Source organism: Trachymyrmex cornetzi, unplaced genomic scaffold, assembly GCF_001594075.2.
Source record: "Trachymyrmex cornetzi isolate Tcor2-1 unplaced genomic scaffold, Tcor1.1 scaffold309, whole genome shotgun sequence".
NCBI lineage: Eukaryota > Metazoa > Arthropoda > Insecta > Hymenoptera > Formicidae > Trachymyrmex > Trachymyrmex cornetzi.
Genome location: NW_017297786.1, coordinates 536,273 through 557,675, shown reverse-complemented (window position 1 = coordinate 557,675; position 21,403 = coordinate 536,273). Strand labels below are relative to the sequence as shown.

General features: G+C 42.7%; 1 protein-coding gene across 4 annotated transcripts in view; it reads left to right on the top strand.

The window, feature by feature from the left end:
• LOC108762591 (protein groucho-1) overlaps positions 1–21,403 on the top strand; it is a 73,361-nt gene that overhangs the window by 14,422 nt on the left and 37,536 nt on the right. For 3 of the 4 annotated variants that reach the window (XM_018509650.1, XM_018509652.1, XM_018509649.1), the window contains exons 2-4: positions 6,762–6,859; positions 11,160–11,223; positions 17,054–17,098. In XM_018509650.1, coding sequence (XP_018365152.1) covers positions 6,762–6,859; positions 11,160–11,223; positions 17,054–17,098 — 207 coding nt within the window. Of the gene's footprint in view, positions 1–6,695; positions 6,860–9,312; positions 9,377–11,159; positions 11,224–17,053; positions 17,099–21,403 lie in introns of those variants that run through there. The other variant, XM_018509648.1, reaches the window with a different exon arrangement.

Below are 21,403 nucleotides of genomic sequence, written 5' to 3'. Positions count from 1 at the left end.
CAATTTTTACTAAATAAAGTATTAACTTTGAATTAAATAACTATTTGATGATATAACAGAAATGTCGAAAAGTAATTTTTCTAGATTTTTTGAAAGCCTAGAGGTATTTAACTACTAATAGTTATATAACTCAAATGTTAAAACCTTTATTTAATGGAAATTGAAATTTGTGCCAAGAAATTTAAGAGTGAAATTTCGCCTGAATAAATAAAAGATGTAATGTGCCTACGAAGGGTTAATGTTACAGCAGAAATGCTTGCCTTTTGAGGTCTTTCAAATCCTAGTATTTCTGTTTATAATCTTAAAGAACCTTTCGCCTATCTCCGAGCCTATTTGTACTTCTTCACGCAGAACGATGTACGGTAGGATCTACCGTGATGTGTGCACGAAGATCCCGCGAATCACACCGCGAGATAGCTGAATATAACACGTCGGTAATGGTTAACGAGAGTAGAACAAAATGCATACGCCGCTGTGGCGTACTGCAATTTCAGCATACCTAAGAATTGTGAGCGCGCGAGAATCGTCTCGTCTCGTTTCGTTTCGTTTCGTTTCGTTTCACGATAGAGAGACTCGCTTTCGCGCGCAATGCGAGACGCACTACGCGCTCGCGCGCTATCATTATTCTATGCATTATTTATGTCATTCCCCGTGTGCCGAGTACAATGTGGGTCTACGAATCAAAATGCATTGCTTATGCAAATAGCGGTCGTGCCCCGCAGTCTCGGGATGAATTCGCAGTCTGCTACGGGGAATAATCATAATGATCAATAAGATACAACCGCTCGTACGCCCGTCTCTCTCTCTCTCTCTCTCTCGTTTCCCCCCTTCCCTTCCCTCTCACTCCACGCCTCATGCAAATCTTGAGGCGTATTGTCTGGCGATATTAAGGGAATTGTTATCGCGTTGCATAATTTCGGTATTCGATCGTGCTCGGGTTTGCTTAAGCTCACTTGCTTGGCAATCAGTTTGTTGTATACCCAACATCGATTTCCGTATTGTTTTTCGCCTGATTTCCCGCGAAAATTGTATAGAAATTACACAACTCGAGCTCATTACCGTCGATCGTGGTTATTTCGAGCGCGCGATATATTACGGCTCTATAAGGAATTCTGATTTGATGGCGCTTAAACCGTTATAAGATAAATCATGTTTTTGCCTATTCTCCACCGCGCGCGCGATATTTCGATGATATTTCGCCGACCAGCGGCTCTCTACGGAATAACGGAAGGTGGTAGAGAGAGGTTCGCTTATAGGGCGAACGCGGTCGGTTCTGGTCGTCGGGTGGTTTTGGAATCCGCGCCACGAGTCGGTGGTTTTGCGGTGCGGCGAAAACCGCCGACCCTCTCGAAGCTCTTCCCGGCCGTTCTCCCTGTTTGCGTCGTCCTTTCGCGTAATCCCACCATGGTTTAGCGAGTTTCTCACGAGAGCCTCTAAGTAAAGCGGACGAGTGCTCACGGCCACCAACTCCCGAGACTACCGTCTCTTTGATTAGCGTGGTATATCGGGTGCTCCGATAGAGCTATTTCTCTCGTCTCTTCAGTTTAAACAGACACACTGATCAAAAGGAATTTTATTACTTCTCACAAGTATAATAAAATTACAGTGAAATCTTTAATAGTAGGTTTATTCTTTTAACGAGAGAAAGTCGAAATAAATTGAAATAAATCTAAATCTTTATAATCATTAACTTTTAATTTTTAAGTAGGTAGATAACCATAACATCCCACGCATAATAAAAAATTGCCTTCAAGTTTTTAAAGTGTGTTCACAAAATTTTTATATTCTTCTATCTCACAAGCTGGATATAAATAATGTAAATTTAACTCTATTTACATGTTATTAAAAATACACGGAAAAATCGGTTTTGCTAAAATATTTAAAAATTTAGCTGGATACACAGACCCGAAAATGCATCAAAGTAATTATGTATATGGAATGCTTAAATTGGTTGGTAGAATATCAAAACTTTTTGTAACATTGTTCATCATGTTTGAGATTCCTACGTACCTAATTAACTTGGATAGGCCAAAATTTTCAGCTTTGTAGTTAAATTTTTAGATACTTCTTTTAGCAAAATCGTTATTTTTCCATGTATAAAAATAAAATGTTTTTAAGGTGTTTATTTGAGCACTTCATCTACCTTTATTTAAAAGTTAACAGGTAGCGCAGCATTCTTTAGAACGAGAATAAATTTGTAACGTTCAAGAGCGCAATGTACGTATATCTGGATGTATATCTGATCGTTTCAGTGGCATTTCCATTTTAGACGCGACCCTAATGTGGGCACAATGCCCGTTTACCGTAGCTCGAGATGAGCAAATGTTCTTGGCACTTGAGCGTGCGCGTGCCTCGTGTTTGGTTACGGACTTGATCACAGGCGGGGACATCGTAGAGAGCAGTTAACCTGTCCGATAATACGTGCCGATAATCAGGCATCTAGTGGATGACGGACGGCGGGATCGATGGAGCTAACGTAATTAGACGCAGCGATACGCGCCACTTAAGCGTACTTGAGTGGCTGCAAACGCAACTGATTGGTCCAGTTGCTGTTAGCGTTAGGACGTAACACGGCGTGGTCTACTTGTCCTCTCTCTCTCTCTCTCTCTCGCTCTTTGACGGGCGAAGAGACAGAGTGACCGTAAACGACGACGTCGCCCCGTCGTCGGCTTTAACGAACGTCCATTGAGCGGCCTCCTCGCTTCATTGAGTTGTCCGCGATAATATACTGCGAAACGGTAATCCGGTATCTGCCGGGATGTATTAAATGTCGCGCGAGACTCGAAAACCAATAAAAGCGCGATCGTGCCGATCGTTGCGCTTTAATGCCAATTCTTGTTCGTCGTTATCCGGCCCCGGCTATCGTTTTCACGGGGTTGTCGAGCCGATAACGCGCTATTTGAATACCGCCCGGCCCCGGTGCGAACGCGCGCGCGCGCGCGCTATTGCGATGGCTCTCGATCGCGCGGAATAAAAAGCGCGGCGTGGAAAGAGGGGCCGAATGATGATGCGGGAGAGAGGAGGCTATCGGATAATTAAATCGGCCACGGCACGTAAAGGACACTGATTGACGTGCGCGACGGCTACGTTCTCTCATTATTATTCGTCGAAACGACATAATTCGCGCGCTTCGCTTTTCGACGGACGCTATAACCGTGTCGTTCGACGGGGTATGTTGCTTCTCCGTCTCGCTCATTCATGCGAAACTCGAAAGACTATCACTAGCGTCATTCTATCCACATTCGATAAATGTTAAAACCGATGAATATTTCAAGAAAATATCGGCAAGATACTGTTGTGCTTTTGACATTTGTAATATCATAATATATTACGTTCGATATATTTCCATATTTATTAAGTAAATGTGTTTTGACTTTATCAGTAATTTATAATAATTATGCATGCGGCGGCGAGGCTTTATAAATATAAATCTGTTTTACGAGTGTTGGTATTTCGATAGACCGACATTCTCTTGCCTTATCGATCTATAAAACGGAGCTACTGGAAAATGCCAAGCAGCACGTCTGACGCCTACTGTTCCGTTCCACGGAGCGAAAGCTGATAAATTAATTGGATTGACCGTCGTGACTTGTCGCATACAAATCGGATCAGCGATTCCGTTACGATCAGCTGTTAGCCAATTTGCATTAACTCCACTCTTCCGTCCCTTGATATACGGTAGGCAACAGAATCTACTCAACGTATCACGTCGCATTTAAAAGTCACTTGCGAAAGATGAGCTTCTGTATACATGCGTATATACATCCGCAAATAACAAGTCAGCGAGCGAGATATGCAATGTTGCCTGGTACAACTCTACCTCTCGATTCCGAGCTTGAGCCGTTTAAATATATTGCACGCCCGGCGCACAAATCCTCCGACGTAATTCGAACGTACACGTGCGATAATGCAACGGATAGAGAAGCCCTTTGCGAAGCCGTGAAGATTAATAAAACACGCTACAGTTACTACGAGCAGCTGCGAGGCTTAAATTTTTTAAAACTACCACATGTTAAGACGTTGATCTACATCGCGTACCTTCTCTTGGAATATCATTTTCACTTTTCAGTAAAATACAAAGGCACGTGTTATAAAACGAAAGAGATTTTAACAAGACAATAAGGGACGACTTTAGACACATGATTTTTCAGTCTTTTACTATACACTGGGTCTTTCATGTCCCGGGTTAATTTTCGTCATTTTAAGACAAATTAAATATATACAAAAATTATTAAGTAATTCTTACATATACTTTAACATTTTTTAATTTAGAAAGTATGTATAAAGTTGTGTATTTAACAAAATTGTATATAAATATTGTAACTAATTACTTGAAGCTCCTAGTTTTTCGAATAAAAAAAAGCGCAAGGCACGGATGACCCAATCGTGTGTACTACACTGTTGAATCTGTAGTGTTAAATTTAATCTGATTTAATTCGCCACTGCTCCTACTCAATATATTGTTATTGTATACACTAAAACAATCGATAAATATATCATTATTTTAAAACAATGGAGTTGAACAGTTCAAATTGGGTTAAATTTGACACTATATGGTGTCAGTTTGGCACTAAATAGCGTAGGAGCAGTGACAACTAAAATTAGATTAAATTTGATACTACCAGATTTTTAACAGGGTAAGAGTTAAAAATAAGAATTAAATGTTCATAAATCATAAAGAAGGAAGCGTTTGAATATTTATACGGTAGTGTGTTTCTGAAATTATATACAGAGCATGGTTGTCAGATTTGCGGTTTTCCGCCAGAGATTACGGTTTTTGAAAACGAATCTTCGGTTCTCTGGCTGACGGAAAACATTTGATGATGCTTTTTTTTACATTTTTTGAAAAAGCACATTACAATACAGTAACAATTTTGAAAGTAGCAGGCAATCTTCAGCAAGATAAATGAAATCTCCGGTTTTTCAACCAGAGAAAACTAGCAACCGTGATACAGTGGCGTACAAAAGTTTCCGGCCAGTGACATTTTGTACTCTAATTTATAAAAAAAAGCCCGATAAAATTTTAATCATTATCAGATGTTAGTACAAGATTTCGTTATCCACATCTTGTATACTGAAAAAAATTTCTGGTTGAAAATGGACGAATCAGAAATTTCTGGTTACATTTATTAGAATTCTAGTTGAGATAACCGGAATTCTGGTTGATACTATATTTCTGGTAAAATCTACTAGAATTCTTATTTTTACCAGAATAATTATATTAATCAGAATTTTAGTTATCTCAAATAGACATAACCAGAAAATTCTTTCGTTCATTTTCTATCAGAATTACTGTTTAATCCAACCAGATCATTTTTCTCAGTGTACTGACTCCCTATAATGGTTCAAATTTTATCAGGCTCTTTTTATAAATTAGAATACAAAATGTTACTAGTCGGAAACTTTTGCACGCCACTGTATATAGTCACCGGGTACGGGTATCACGTGTGACTCATTAGTGCAGTAACGCGCCCGAAAGTTGATCTTTATTTTACGAGTTTTGGCACGATTTTCATTACGCGATCGCGATCGCCAGCGAATCATTAGCGACCCCTCACATGAAACATCGCGATTCCGGCATATGTACTCCGTTCGCTGCGGAATCTAGATCGTACGACACGGGAAAATTGGACGGGGGAAAAGAGAGAAAGGGAGAGGGAACTATATTCCGGCTTTTACGAGGCCATAGTGGCGTATCCGTTTTGCAGGGCACGACGTGCAAAACGATCGATAACATGCTCGTAACGTTATTACCAACAGGTATACGGAGGCGGGTAGCACCGGTACTACCGGCAATAATGTGGCTTTTACGCTCGTGGATGCTGATACTGCAACCACCAAAGTAACTCGGCGTTTGCTACAGCACGCTTCGCAAAAATAGTCTATTATGTGATATCTAATTAATTGGCATAAATGTAAAAATATACTTAAGGAATATAAATCTAATTAAGAATCATTTGTGACGTGATATCGGTTTAAATTATTGAAATTGTTTCTATTCTGTTTCAAGGCCGACAAATAATCGGCGCATAGTTTGCTTGAACTGGAAATTGTATAAATTCACAAAAAATATTAACGAAGGCCGAATATGGCATTTTTTGCGATTGTTTCTGTTCTTGCAGTTGATTATAAGTTTGACTTCTTTAAACTCGAGGCGCAGTAATAAGACAGCTCCGAATATTTTTATTTTTAAGTGAAAAACTAACAAAATTAGTTTAACGCATAATCTTGTGTATTTATATTTATTATTACATTGTACTTAGTACGTGTAACGCAATGAAACTTGAATCAAAATGAGATATACATGAATTACTAAACTAGTTAAACTTTAAACCGATCTATATTACTATGATTCTACGTTGAAGTTGTGGAATAGTTTGAAATACATATATTCGAAGATTATTGCACCGCCAATCGTTGACTTGTGGAACACTCGTGAGTAGAATGATTCTAGAAGTCATCAAAATTCAACAATAGTTTTTATGATAAGAAAAATAAAGAGTATTATTAAAAACAGAGAGATGTATATTAAAATTTAAGAAAAACATTAATTAACGGAGCGGTTTTTCTGTTGTGGAGTATAGGTACGTCTGCCTAAGTAGCGACATTTTTTTATCCGACTCTATGTATCGATTTCGAGTTACTTGTGAGTCTGTGGAACAGCGGAGAGTCTCTCGAATAAATCTCAGGGTCTTATGGGCTTTAATGGCGTTAAGGGATTGTGGTGCATTGATACATTTAATGGCGTTTTTGTGTTGCAGGGTCCACCGCAGCCTGGACAGCCGTTCAAATTTTCTGTCGGCGAATCCTGCGATCGTATCAAGGAGGAATTCAACTTTTTACAGGCCCAATACCACAGGTATCTTTCTTCGTTTCGTACAAACGTATTCTCATCGATTGCAGTCAATTGAAGATGTACGGATTTTGTTCACGATAAATAAAGATCAATATCAATACCAATTTGTCACATCTGTCTTCGACAATCCTGACAATTTGTATTAATCATGCAAGTTAAACTCTATAAACTTACATCTTCATTGTCTGTCAGCGATATTATTATTTATACAATTTTTTAAAATTAACGACGCGTATTTTTTTATTCTGGTTATTAAAGTAGCAATAAAGTAATCTTTGTAAAAAGTGATATCGATACAATTTGTCCCAAAGCTTTACGCGATCTCAACCGCAGTTTTTTTTTTTTAAAGGAAAGTTGTTGGATTCCCATTTTTTCGATACAAAAAAATATATATTTTCCCGCGGATAGTTAAGCGTGATGTAAATTCCGTTCAACGGTCAATAGTTTGTCGAACGGAGTAAACGTTCGCGTCCGTGGACACCATAGGGCCGTATCCATTAGGCGCTCGTGCAAATACCGCGTGGGTGCGCACGCGAAACGCACGAACTGATGTACGGACGTAGGCAGATAATTGATTGTCCAACCGGAAGCTGTGTACACCGAAGTATGCACACGGTCTGGAGAAGGAGCGAAGACCCCATTTGGATAGCGCATCTATGTGCATGCGTGCACGTATCTGCGATCGGTAGTAAAAAGGGTTTCCTCAGAGATCACCGCTCTTTGGCAGATTCGGAAGCGAAAAGCTCGCTGGTGCGTGACTAGTTTCTTCGATCGCTGCACTGAGAGAAATGTTTGGTACGAATAACCACGGTTTTGTTACTGCAAGAACTACTTTTTGTTGATGTGTAACCATTTATAAATTGTTGGTTACCACGGGTATTAATTTGTTGAATTTACTAAACAAACTGATGATTTAATGATAAAAACTGCTTTGTATGTTGTTCAGAGATGTTTTATAGTTAAAAATAGAATATTTTGTTACCTGAACAAAATAATTACATGGGAACGGTATATATCTCTTATTCTTTATATACAGAGTGAAATTATGTTTAGTGTTTTTGAACGTTCCTGGCTTGACAAAGATATATAGATCCAGATCGTGTGATTATTAATTGCCTTGAAAAAAAAATGTTGCCATAATGTGGCGAGAAGTACACGAAACTTGTACTCTAACTTCGTTTTACAATGTCGAATACAGGACGTCGAATTTCTCTTACGAGAAGACACGCCATCTCTGAAAGCTCCGCGAAACATTCCTCATTTTGTCATAATAGATTATTTTTTGGTAATTATTGAAAGAAAATTGAAAATTGCAACTTAATATCCTATATTATTATTTCACAAAACGTGAGTAACCAAATAAAATTGTACTGTTAAATCAAAAGATTTATATAATTTTGCTTATCTAATAAAAAATATTTGCTATTTTAACAAAATTGATGAATAATTCACTTTTTTTGTTATCATTATTACAACTTTTTTCTCAGTGTGAATTCACATCTCTATCTATCGATACGTTAAATTCACAGCGTTTCCGGGATTGCAGAAAGAGCATCGATATTCCTCCCCTCTTTCCCCCTTTTTCACGAAAGTTAAATATAGCATAATAGCACAAAGTGCTGACAACAAGAGAAAAATAATTACGATAATGACGCGATGATATCGGGCACGTTTCAAGCGAATAAATTTTATCTCGCGTTTAGAAATACCGCGATGAGAACAACATTCATAAATTTGGTGAATTGAGATATTAATCACGGAAAGGCAAAAATGCATTCCCCGACCGCGTGAAACAGAGAGGCTATCTCGGCCACGTGTTAGTAGGCGCGCGCATTCAAGCGCGCAACGTGATTCTCGATAAATCGTCCCGTAAATCGTTGGCACGGCGTCAATCTGAAATAATTAATCGACTTTCTGACCGTACGAGTATTGCCGTTTGCGTAACGAGAGTTGCCGCTCGCGCGAGCATGATCGTTAATACCGTGCTAATTTATCGCCTTATAGGTGAGATTACGCCGCGCAACGTATAGCGTGATTCGCCTTTCACGAATATTAAACGCCGCGTCGGAATTACCGCGTGCATTCTATCATTTCCTCGAACCGAATTAAAATCACTTCGCGTCCCGTTACGCGAGGCTTCTAAATTCCCCTCTTGAAAAAACGGGGGAAAAAAAAAACAAAATTTAGTTGTATTCGAGAAACTGCAACTTTATTATTGCGTCTCCGCGCTGAACTCCGCGATGACGACGAAATAAACCATTTTTACTCCGTTCGTTATCGTTGAAGCTTTTACAGTTCTACCTTTATTTTCTCTCGTTTCGCGATATATGGCGCGTGTTATACGGCGCGTTTCCAACTTAATGTCGCGACGAAGAACGACGAGCGGAGGGACAATGGCTCCGACGATTTCGAGGGCTGGTGGATATTAATGCTCTGTTCTTGTTCTTCTTACACAGCCTTAAATTGGAGTGCGAGAAACTGGCCAGTGAAAAAATAGAGATACAGAGGCATTACGTGATGGTAAGCCGGGAAAAGGATAAAAACGTAGAAAGGGGGCAGCGCGCGTATTACTCATACACACACGTCACATATACGCACATGCATACAAAGCCATGTACGAATCATCCTGCCGTTGTTCCCAGATTAAAATGCATTCGTTTTCGTCGCGCTTGAATTCGGGAGATATCGCTCGGTCGCGGTCGAGCTGTTTCAATTCTCGCGAAATTGAGAAGAACCTAAAAAAAAATAAAAAAGGGAGGGAAATTATTAAAAAACCGATTTGATTTTACCGAAATGAATTTTCGATATGCGCGGCAGCGCGACTGTAACGCTTTTATATTATACGTGAGAGTGCAATTAAAAGGAAAATGGTACACGGATCTTCAAAGAAATGTCAGAGGTATAATTTCAGGGAGATTGGATGAACGGTAGAGAGAAAGAACTCGGGGAAAATTATCGTTACGAGCATTGGCGTCGCACGTGAAAAGTGGTGGGAACATGGGGAGAAACGCGACGCGACGCGACGCGACGCACCCCCGTACTCGTTATCGTAGGTATACAGTCATGGAGCAACGGCAGCGGCAACAGCAGCAGCAAGCAGCAACACCAGCGACGGCGGTCGCGATGCACTCGAGCGTTACAGGCACATACGAACGCATTCGTTTGCCGCGGTACAAGCGGTTTTGTCGACCGCCGCGCCACCGCAAGATTATTTTCCTGCACCCCCGAAGCGCGCCGCGCCGCTGCGCTAAACAAAAATACGGCGCGGGCTTGTCGTCGTTAAAAAAGTTATCGCCACCGCGGACGGGGCGCCTTTGTCCCCGTTCTCCGATGTCGCTGTCGGGTAACATGGTGGACCGACCAAGTGAATATTAATATGCGCTTTAACGCGCCGGGGAAAAGCGCGACGCGACGAGGATTAACTCTTAATGAACCTGCGCACTGCCGCGCCGATTCTCTCGTATTGATTTTCTATTAACTTTCTTTTTGAAACGAGGTAAAGTGCTCGAAAACACATTTTCTGACGATTACATGTTTTTTTTTCTTTCTCCATAAAATGATTAATTTATCGTTCTCGATAATGAACAGTTTTGTTATTTAATATTTAACGACAAGTAGTACCTACCTAACGCGTTTGCGATTGTTTGTATTTGCATACGATTTCCTTGTTAATTGAACGCGATGTAAATTCCACGAATGCGTTTTTATGAATTATTCGCTCGCAATCGCGACGCTTCCAATATTCTCCACGGTCCACTTGGTAAACACGAAACTCACACACAATGTTACAATAAAACACATATACATATACACACGATGGCCAGTATATAACAATTATTATCAATGTTTGTTGCGGCTGCACTAATTGTGTGTTTTTAATGGCTTGGCTGTGCACCACCCCTCTGCAATATCCCTCAATTTGGGGGCGTGATAAAAAGAACGAACCGGTTCGGAAGGTTAAAAAAAATATATACCCGCGAAAAAATCCGGGACCAAATTAATGAATCGTTATACGATCGAACAATATTCGCATTCCGCACATTATATCGTATCCCTCGTTTACCACGGAGCCCAAGTCACAGACCCTCGACTCGTTGACGACTCGATAATCTCGTTTAAGCGGCGTTATATTATTCTCTATCGTTGGCCAAAAACGCGCCACGAGACTCCACCCTGGTCATGCGAAAGAGAGGGCCTCCCCCTCCCCCCCCCCTATCTTTATTTTGCCCCCACAGCTTTTGAATGTCGCCTGCACTTACTAATGTTTAGCTTACACGTGCGATTTCCTGCTTGTTCTGTCCAGTATTAAGTTGGAGCTGGAGAAACTCGCCCAGGAGAAGACGGAGATGCAGCGCCACTACGTCATGGTGAGTCCACACAAGCTTACGAAACCTATCGCAGGACCTATATCGGTAGTAATCGTATTAAACGTATAGGGTCATGCAAAGTGCTTTTCTTATTTCGCGTTTAGAGACGAGTCCTGAAAAATTTAGCTTCGCGCGCTCCCTCTTGACCGGAACCGTTGCAGGAAACATTTGACGTTTTAGCTCGCTCGTCAAATTTGCACCACGATGCGATGCCGAGGGGTATATCGAAGTTATAAATTTTATCTCGCGCATTTGTCTCGTTTACATTACGCGCTATAAAATTTAAGTACATATATCTCTAGAGGTGCGATTTACGATAAAAAAATATTTGTCTTGCGACATAAGAGGATGGCGGAATAATTTAGGGTGACATCATACACACGTTGCCGTGCGTCGCTTCTTCGCGGCTCCTCTTCCAGTTTTGTTTTTCGGCTTTGTCCCGCGAGAGTACATGTAGACGGCCGCGAAAGTCTCGGCTTACTTTCGCCCGTAGATCTTCGTTATCGCGATCCACCGTCGACCGTGCAAGTGTATGCATCTTCATTAAGCCGTGTGAAGCGTAAAGAGGTGCGCGCACCGCTTTCTTCATGGGAGGTCGAAGGTCGCCGAGAGTACCGGTTTTAATTTTACGCCAGTTGTACCGACGTCTCGGTGGATCTCCATTCTTTTCGTTTATCCATCCTGAACTGAAGTGCCTTCACACATAACGTGATAATTTCTGCAGATATATCGCTTACTGCGATAGCACTCCCCAGAGAAGCATAGATCTAAATCTTTTTTAGATCGAGGCACCGACGCTTCCTCGATTTGTAAATTTACCGCGAAGATATTCGTCGCGCTAAACCGACTGGAAGTTTATTCGAGAGATATCTCGATAGCGGCGAATGGAGCCGCGCGTGGTTCGCAGTGTTCGCACGTAAGTTCGCGCGCGGTCCGCCAAAGTTCGTTGGCCAAAGTTCGCGAAGCGTGCATTATAGGCCGGCGATAATTTATAGGCCGCAAGTCCGCGCACTCGGTCGATGCAAATAACTTGATATAAAATGCGCGGCGCTCGCTCTCGCGTGGACGTGGCACTTCCGCCGATTCACGCCGGCATGGCACGAAGATTAATCGCGCGATCGTCTCACGTTAGGTACATAGCGTGTACGTCGTGCGAGAAACGCGCTTATCTCGCGCGTCCCAGGTATGCCGGTCTTACTCTCTCAAACGGCTCGATCGATCTTCGCGCTCCCCCCGATCCTTTGTTCCGTACGTTCGCATCGATCGATCGGCCCTGCGACTCACGCCGCACGCGGCTCACGCATGTGACAGGTTTAAATGTATTGTACATATCATACTTTATTCCACTTTCGTTTCGATATGGCACGGGGAGCGCTTATTGTTCTGCCAGTTGCGCGGTAACGAACGTCGGCGCGAAACATAGCGAAACCACGGAATGCACTTAATCAAATTTCGATCGGCGAGCACGAAAGCATATTTATTGCGCTATCGTCCTATCGCGTCGTTTTATCATTGATGATTGATTACCGACGTAACAAGAATTTATCGTAGTATCGGGTTTAGGTCGGCGTTAGCAACAGGTACTCACGTCTCTCGGCTAAACACGTCCGTGTTCGTATCGAGCGGAGTCATTGATTCCTACGGGTGCAATCGTAACCGCGGTGCGTCGCGCGTCGCCCAGATACTTTTGTCGCCCTCATCGTCGATCAACTGCGAGCATCGAATAAAGTATCACCTTGTCGCGCGTCACGGTCTTGCTGCGATAATCACCGCAGTTTGCTTTCCTGCAACGAACACCGTCGTTTTCCCCGTAGAATTACGATGGCTCCATGTCCGGATATACTGCCGCGTTCCATGCATCTATATATATCCGGCGGTATACAGTAACACGGGATATCTCGCGTACATCGACGGGGTGTAACGTATAAAGCCGGGGTCCTCGTATCTGGCCTCCCTCAAATTTTCCACGTGACATCGCGAGGCAACGTTTACTGGCAGAGCCAGCCGGCGAATCTCCCGGGACTCGTTATCGATGGAGGCCATCGCGTATATACGTTCGTGCGAGCCGTCGGATCCCCGGTACGACATCGTTATACCACGACGGGTGTAGCCCCCGGCCACGGGGCGTTACGCCTTTACGACTCTTTCATGTAATTGTCGAGCTCGTGAACTTTTACGAGCGCGCGAACCGCGAGCGTGGCGGGAGATCGGCCGCGAAGCACTTCGTTCGTCACGCTCGCAATGCCACCCGATACATTTAGCGTATGTCCTCCGCTTCATATTTCCGCTTGCGAAACGTTAACTATACTTTCGTCGGGTGAGCGAGATTTTAAAACGTTTCTATTTAATACGGAAATAGTGTTGGAGGTAACAACGCGTTTCTAAGAGAATTAATTCCCGTAGTCGGAGTCGCCGCAAAACTGCAAATCAGGGAATTGTTGTAGAGAAATTGGAAACGATCAGGGAATTTTGAGAAATTTCCTCGAAAATAACAATTCTTGGCTTTACGGAAGTTTTATATATATACATATATATCACACTTGCGCGGTAATTTTGAAATACTACTAATTAAAAATGTAAGCAATGTAAGCGACATTAATAGTAATTTATATTGCTATGTTAAATTAATCTCTCGATAAAATATTTAATGGGTCCAAATCGGGATGAAAATATGTACAATACGATTTCAAAATATTATGAAGTTTGATTTGAAAATCAGGGATAAGTCGTGAAATTTTAGGATGAGGAATTTGCGACAACCCTGATATGCGATATGTCGAGGCTTGATTTGCTGAGTCATTTCGTAGCACGAATATACGAGCGAAAACGCAAACCATTGCAGTCGTAGGCTGTGGTATGTTCTTGATTAAGCCGATTCGACCGCGAAGTAATGAGATTGCAACGAGGACGAAATTTGCAAATCGTGCACGAACAGAAACATCGTCATCGCCTAAAGAGTACGTTCAGGTACGATTTTCATTGGGAGACGATGAAAGGCATGATAAGAGTCTTTTTATCTTTCTCTAACGCGAGAGGGGACGAACCAACATGTTCGTGGGGTAGATACCGATCGTGATCGATATCGTTCGCCTGCTCGTGAATTGAAAAGAGATTGCGCCATCCCAGAGTCGTTTTCGCGATTCGATCGGTCACGATTAGAGGTGACTATCCACGGAGTAAGTCGAGGAGTAAGTTTTCAGCTAATAATTCAACCTAAATCTTCTCTCGAACTGTTTCTCGAAAGAGAGCATTTTATACGAACGTAGATAGAAACCTGAATTATTTTCAACCGAGAAAAGACGAAAAGACGAAAAGACAAATGTCGGAATAGTACCGAACTTCCGTTTAATTCCTCTTAATTGTTGATATAAAAAATGGCGCAACTGTAAAATATTGATTCTACAAAGTATTCGTAATCACGTCGCATCGAGTTTACGAGTGGCTTCGTTCCATTATCGTAACTGACTATCGCTGTATTCCTTCACAGTATTCCTTCACTCGTATTAGACATCTCGACCGCGAGAGTGGCGTTTCCAGTCTCGTGATAATTAAGATCCTGATCTCCCGTCTCCGACAGTCTCCCTCCGTCAGTGAAGTCTATTAATTAAAGACCAATTGCTTCGTTGGGGTCTCCAGCGGCGAGAGACAATCTTCGTGTAGCTGCTTCTTAACTATTTCTTTCTCTTTCCATCCTCAAATCCTCCGAATGCACGAGAAAGAGAGAAATCTTTCACCCAGTATATTTTAGATAGTAAATTAAAAAAAAAACGATTTAAAATTAGTTCCCTTTGATAAGTTCTATAAAAAAAGTTTAATGATAAAAAAACAAAATATACGTCATTGATAAATTTTTAATTGCTTTTTTTTTTATTTTGTTCTCGACGTTTTATAATAATAAAGTTGATGTATTTAAATATAATTAGATTTCACTATATGTTAACATAAGCTACGAGCTTTCAGCAAAATTATTATTTTCGCAAGAACAGAGCCGATTGAAATATACATTTCGCGATTTATTGATAATGCTCGCGAGCGCGAATGTAATAAAAATATGGGCGGATTAATTTATATTTAAAAGCAGAGCGTGCACGGGGCCAAATTTCTACATTTATATTTTCTATATATACATTGTAGCGTTCGCAATTTACAAAATAATCGTAATTTCGAAGATAAACCGCGCCGAATGAATATCGAATTATTAAAACAAACGGGTTTAATTAATCGCGGCCTGTCCGAAGCAGATTCGTAAAATATTCATCCAGACGAATTTGCCCGCGTTTGAAGTATTAACGGTAATTCTATCGCATTGCGAAATAAATATTACCGGTGTCGTTAAAATCGTAACGTCGAGAACATTGCGTTCGAAAGCGGCGCGCGAGACTGTCGTCTTCGACCGCGTCTCGACGTCTATCGGCGTTTATTACGCTACGTTCCCCTCGTATACGCGAGAAAAAACTCTAAACCGAACTGTCGTAGCCGCACCGATATATTAAAACGCGGTTTAGTACGCTCTTTACGATCACCGAGCAATAAAGCCCGTTTCACAACGGTCGTTGATTCCGCCGGGGAATAATGCGGCGACTATATTCAAGACGCTCGTTAAAATCGCGAACTGCCGGATTTTCTCTCTTTTCCTCCTTGCCGATCTCGTCGTTACACGCTACCCTTCCCCACCGTCTGTTGGTATATTCCGCTCTCGGGGAACGGAAATGCCTGTAAACCATCTACCACAGCAACAGTTTACGATAAATATCTGCGCGCGCTATTTTGTCGCGGAGTCTTTACGACCAGAAATCTCATGCGTGCGAAATGAGAACCGCTGTTCGGTAAGCGAATTAGTTAAAGCCAGCCCCGGCTGAGTCTTGTACACACGATGTAGAAACGATGTTACGAGAAACCGGTCTTTGGTCGACACGCATACGCGCGCGCGCAAATACAAGCCTTTTCTCCCTCTCGTCTCTCCGGGGAGAAGGAGAAGGAGAAGGAGAAGGAGAAGGAGACGAGAGAGGGCCGTGCGCTCCTTTCTCATCCTTCGTTTTCTTCGTTTTTCTCATTTTCTCGACGCGCTTATCCCTCTTACCGACTGACTGCGGCCTCGCATTACGGCTCAATTTGGTCCGCTTTTCGTAATCTCGTAATCTCATTTGATCGATATAATCTCAACCCTGCAATCGTTGAAGCAGGCCCTTAAGGATCCACCGCGAGGCGCTCTCTTCCTGCACAGCCATCATTATGGATTCAAACAGCATCTTGGTTTGCGAAACTCGATAATTCGATTAATCCCCGCGCGGAGTGGCTTTACGTTTTATTCAATGTGATATTTATATGCCAATTTCAATTATTTATCCTCTGATCGTTATGTATTATATAATACATATTATATATCAAAATAACACGTCGTATATTACGACGAATTTTTCTTCGTCGCAATGAAAGATGAAGTCGATGAACATGTACTTATACACGGCATTGCATTCGTGGCGCAAATTTAATCGAATTCCCTTAGCTTTCTAGAGAGAGAGAGGATAAACGGGAATTTTACACGGTAACGTTTTCTTCGGGATAGGATAAAATGACAAAGCCGTAACATAAATACGAAAATTGGATTTCGTGTGAGCAACCTTCCGGCAAAGTTCAGCTTTTGCATGAGAAAGTCGGCGTTACGCTGCTAGTTTACGCACGCATCACCTTACGCTTAACGTCGACGTGGCTTCGTTAACGAAACGCATATAACGATGTAGCTATGCAACACTACGCTTTACTAATTCCATACTAACATTGTAATTTATGCGATTACGTTCTAATCTGACTGTTTCATTTACTTTTGCAGTATTACGAGATGTCGTACGGGCTTAACGTGGAGATGCACAAACAGGTAAGAGATTCAAGTTTTTGCATACATTGTTTCAAGTAAATGCTGTAAAGAACGATATCGTCGTCTCATGATCGATACGCGACGTCAGTTGGCGGTGATTTATTAATCGCTCAGTTGGCACGTTGCGCGCAGCTTTGGGCTTTAATCCAAAATTAAAGGGCCGAACACGAGGAGAAAGCCCCGATTACGGGGTGTTTGCGACCCTCCGGGATCTTAGCTATTGAATAAATATGTAAACAAGGTAATAACATGCAAATAGCAGCGCGGCCGGGGTTCCCGTGTTGCCTCTTGCGCAAAATCTTGCGCAATGAAAAAAAAGCAACCTAACTCGACTTTCAGACTTTTATTAAGAACTACCGAGATTACCGTGCTTTCAGAAAGCACTCGGGGCAAGTCGTGGAGCTTTTTACACTTCTTTCTCCGCGGTGCACGTATAATATCTACAAATCAAATAACGTACTCGTATTCTGTTTTCTCGTATAGAGCATCGTTAAACATCTATATGTATTATTTTTACATATATTATTTTGGTACCGAGATCCATTTTGAGAATCTCCATCACAAAGATTTCAGTAAGCTCCTTTTGTATCTATATTCATCGTATATCGAACGGATCATTTGAATTTTTTTATTTTCTCGCATGTGCATCCATTGATGGTAAACCATCGGCGAAGCAGTTTTATCTTCTTTCGAAGCGGTCCCTACTCTCTTTTTACGACGAGAGAAAGGTGGTACCCAGTCAAATAAATTAGGGTCGACGTGACTCGCGAGGGAAAAGGAGAAACGCGCGTTAATCGATCGGCAACGAGAACTCCATCTCTTAATTATAGGCCGCGTCTGATAGAAGTCAAACGCCCCTCTCTCCGGGCAAGCTCTCTTGACGTAATTTTATACAGAAATCCCGTTCAGGGAATCGCATACTTCCGTTGTTGTTATCCGCGGAATGGATTTTCGATCCGCCGTTCGCGAAAGGTTTGAGAAATATCTCGTTTTGAAACCGACGTACAAGTAAATTCGTCGAATTATCCGACAAGCCAGCCAATATCGACGACGTAGCTCTCGAGTGTCCTAGAGAAGGCATTCTGTACACGCTATCGAACAAGAATCTCGATCACGAATTCCGTATAGAATAAATGGCGATCCCTCTTTCTTCGCCTACTTCGATATTCTCGCCCCCTTCATCGACACTTCACCATAATCTATCTTGGGCGTGGGCGTGCAGCGACGAGTAATGCTCACGTTTATTGAATATTTAACAGCTGAGCCCGTTATTTCCTTCATCCCGCCCTCCACCTCGTCCGCTTTGTGTCGTTCCGCCTATTCTTTCTGCCTCCTCTTCTTTTTCCGGCAGGATGCGTCCCTCAAATCATGAATAAGACCTCGCGCGTTCGCCTCACGGCAGCTCTGCCTACAAGGCACGAAGCCAGTAGCGACGCAAGTCAGGTAGCAGCTTGCTTATCTCTTTTCCTGAGCAAGGTATTCAACCGAGAGATCGTGTTGACGCGTTTGCAAGTATTTCAGATAGGACGTGACTGGAGAAATTGAACAGCAATATTACGCGATCCAAGGCATTTGTTTAACTTATTTATTTGATAAATTTCCATCCTATATACGTTTGACACACGTCATTTATTTATCCCTCCGCTGGCAATACATTAGTTTAGTCAAATGAACAATTTTTTTTTCTCCGTGCAACATGAATTTTAACTGACTCTTCCGTCAGTATTCCGTGAGTCTTCGAGAAGCAAATTTTTTATTGATTCAGATTATATAAAAAAAATTTGAAAAAATTTTGGTATACTTGTCTGAAAGTTTCAACAAGTTTTTACCATCATAGAAGTCGAATTGTACTTTATTTATACTTTTTACACGTTTACATTTATGTATCAAAATATACGAAAAATTCGTAATCAAAATGTCGATGATACCTTTAAAGATTCCAGTTGTCAGAAAAAATATCGTTAAGTAGGAGAAAGAAAATATCAATATATGTAAAAGAGTAGACAAATGGAAAAGAAGAAGAATTCTATATTCTGAGAGACCGAATGGCAATTTTTCTGTATGATCGAAACGTGGATTTCCGCCTGTAAGTCTCGTAGAAAAGTTACGTATTAAGGTTGAATGAAGAGCATAACTCTTTCAAGACTCCGTTCACGAGGACATTCGTGCCGGTACGTGGAGGAACAAGCCGCGAGATACGTACCGTGTGAAATGTGGTATCGGAGCGATGGAATATAAATTCCGATAGGAAATCGCAATACGATCGTGTCGTATCCGCCGTTTTATGCCCCTGATATCCTCGAGATAAGCACTCGAGGCGGCGGCACTCTGAAATATACGACGTGACGGTCTCGTGCACTTTTCTGGATCGGGGAATGACGATTATTATCTGCCGTCACTTTTAATTCGGTTACGATTTATCGCTTCTGGTAGCCGGACGTCGGGGATTTATTATTATCGGCCGGGCATTATCACGCGCGATTTACACGCTCGTACACGCGCGCGGCGTACACCGCTCCGCGCCGCTCCGCGTCGCTCGCGTATATATATATCCGGTATCTCATATTTATAAAATCGAAATGCCACGCCGGTATCCGCGATTAATAGCCAGCTCCGCGCGTTTATAACGAGGCCGGCCGCGTTGTCGCGCGAGCGCGCGATGGAAATAAAAGGAGAAAAAGAGCGCGGAACGAGAATGAATAACGGATCCGGCGATGCGAAAGAGCAAAATATCGCGGGCGCCCGGGAATTATCGGGTGTTACATTAACGCCGACAACGACGACGACGACCGGTTCGGCAAGTGTCCACCAGGCAGTGAACGCGTCCGCGTTCTCTCCCCCTCCGTTCTCCCCCGGAGGTTATTAACGTCGCTAATTCTCGGCAATTACTGTCATCATCGTCAGCCGTCTCTGACCGCAACCGAGCTGTTACGTTTTCCTGTTACACCTGTACGATAATCATTGTCAGCCGGAATCACGCTTGCCGGATAGTTTATGGATATATCGCGCGGCTATATAAACGCCCACGTTGACCGGGCAGTTCTTCGATTGGCCGTATAATACATGAATTAATAAGGTAATCGCTACTGTGGCTCATTTAATATCGGATATTATAGGTATGCATAGTAATTATCGATTTCTAGAAGTATCGACGTCGCGCGAGCGCGGTTATAGTTACGAAAACGTTTAAACGTATCGACATCTCATCATTGCCGCGGGGGAACGTCATATTATTCACATTTTTCTTCTAGTTCCTCTCGGCGCGGGCATCGATAGGGGAATCGAGGTATCGAGAATGTTGTGTGTGTGTCACGATGGGTTATAGTTTGATTTTGACCCGTTTCGCGTCGTACCATCGTCGGCCAATGACCACGCGGTCGCGCGCGTTCCCCACGTTTTTATTTGCAGGAAGCGATGCGTATTGTAAACGCTTTCAGGCATTACTCTCGATTTTACTAACGCTATTACCGGCGATTCCGCAGCCTGCACGTACGTGTCGGGGCAGTCGGAAAATTCACGCATGAAAAGTATGGGCGGCCACCACGAGTGATTCGATTTCGTTGTTTTGTTCGATTCGCTGGTTCGCTCCCCCTCGCGCGGCGCACTCCATCTCGCCCCCGCCGCCGCCCCCGCCCCTCCCGGCGCTTGTCTCCCCCGCCGGGTTGTCTCTCCATATCCATCCCATATACAGTACGCTCATTATTCATTTATCGGTTTAACGAGCACGTCCGCGATAAAGCGTCGCGAAATATCGATATCGGATGGTCAATACCCGCTCGGCTCGCTCGGTCCCTTGTTTGGCGCGTGCTCCACCTTTCACTCGGAAAAACAAAAGATCGGCCGATCGCGATTTCGCCCGATGTATCCGAGATGCGTACGCTTTTCATACTCGTTAACGAGATAACGATGACGGTCGCGGGAAATTGTCGAGCGATTTTGAGATCTGGTCGAACAAAACGAAACGTTTAACGCGCGCGCGCGCACGTTCGTAAAATTGTACGCCTCTGTATATTTTTTATCGAGAACGTTTGGGCGTTGCGTTTGAGGGAGGGAAAAAAATACGCGACGCTCGAGGAATCTCGTTGGGCGCTTCATGAATAACTTCTCAAAAGCGTCCGGTAGCTCGTCATCTCTTGCTCGTGATGGAGAGAAAAAAAGAGGGAGGGGGTGTGAGAGAGAGAGAGAGAGAGAGAGGAAGAGTGACTGCGCGAAATGTGTGCGCGGCCGTCGCTTTTTTTCCCGTTTTTATTGTGTCTGCAGTGCCACTGGTTTGATCGGTCGGGCCGCGCCAGGTGGAGGCGGAGG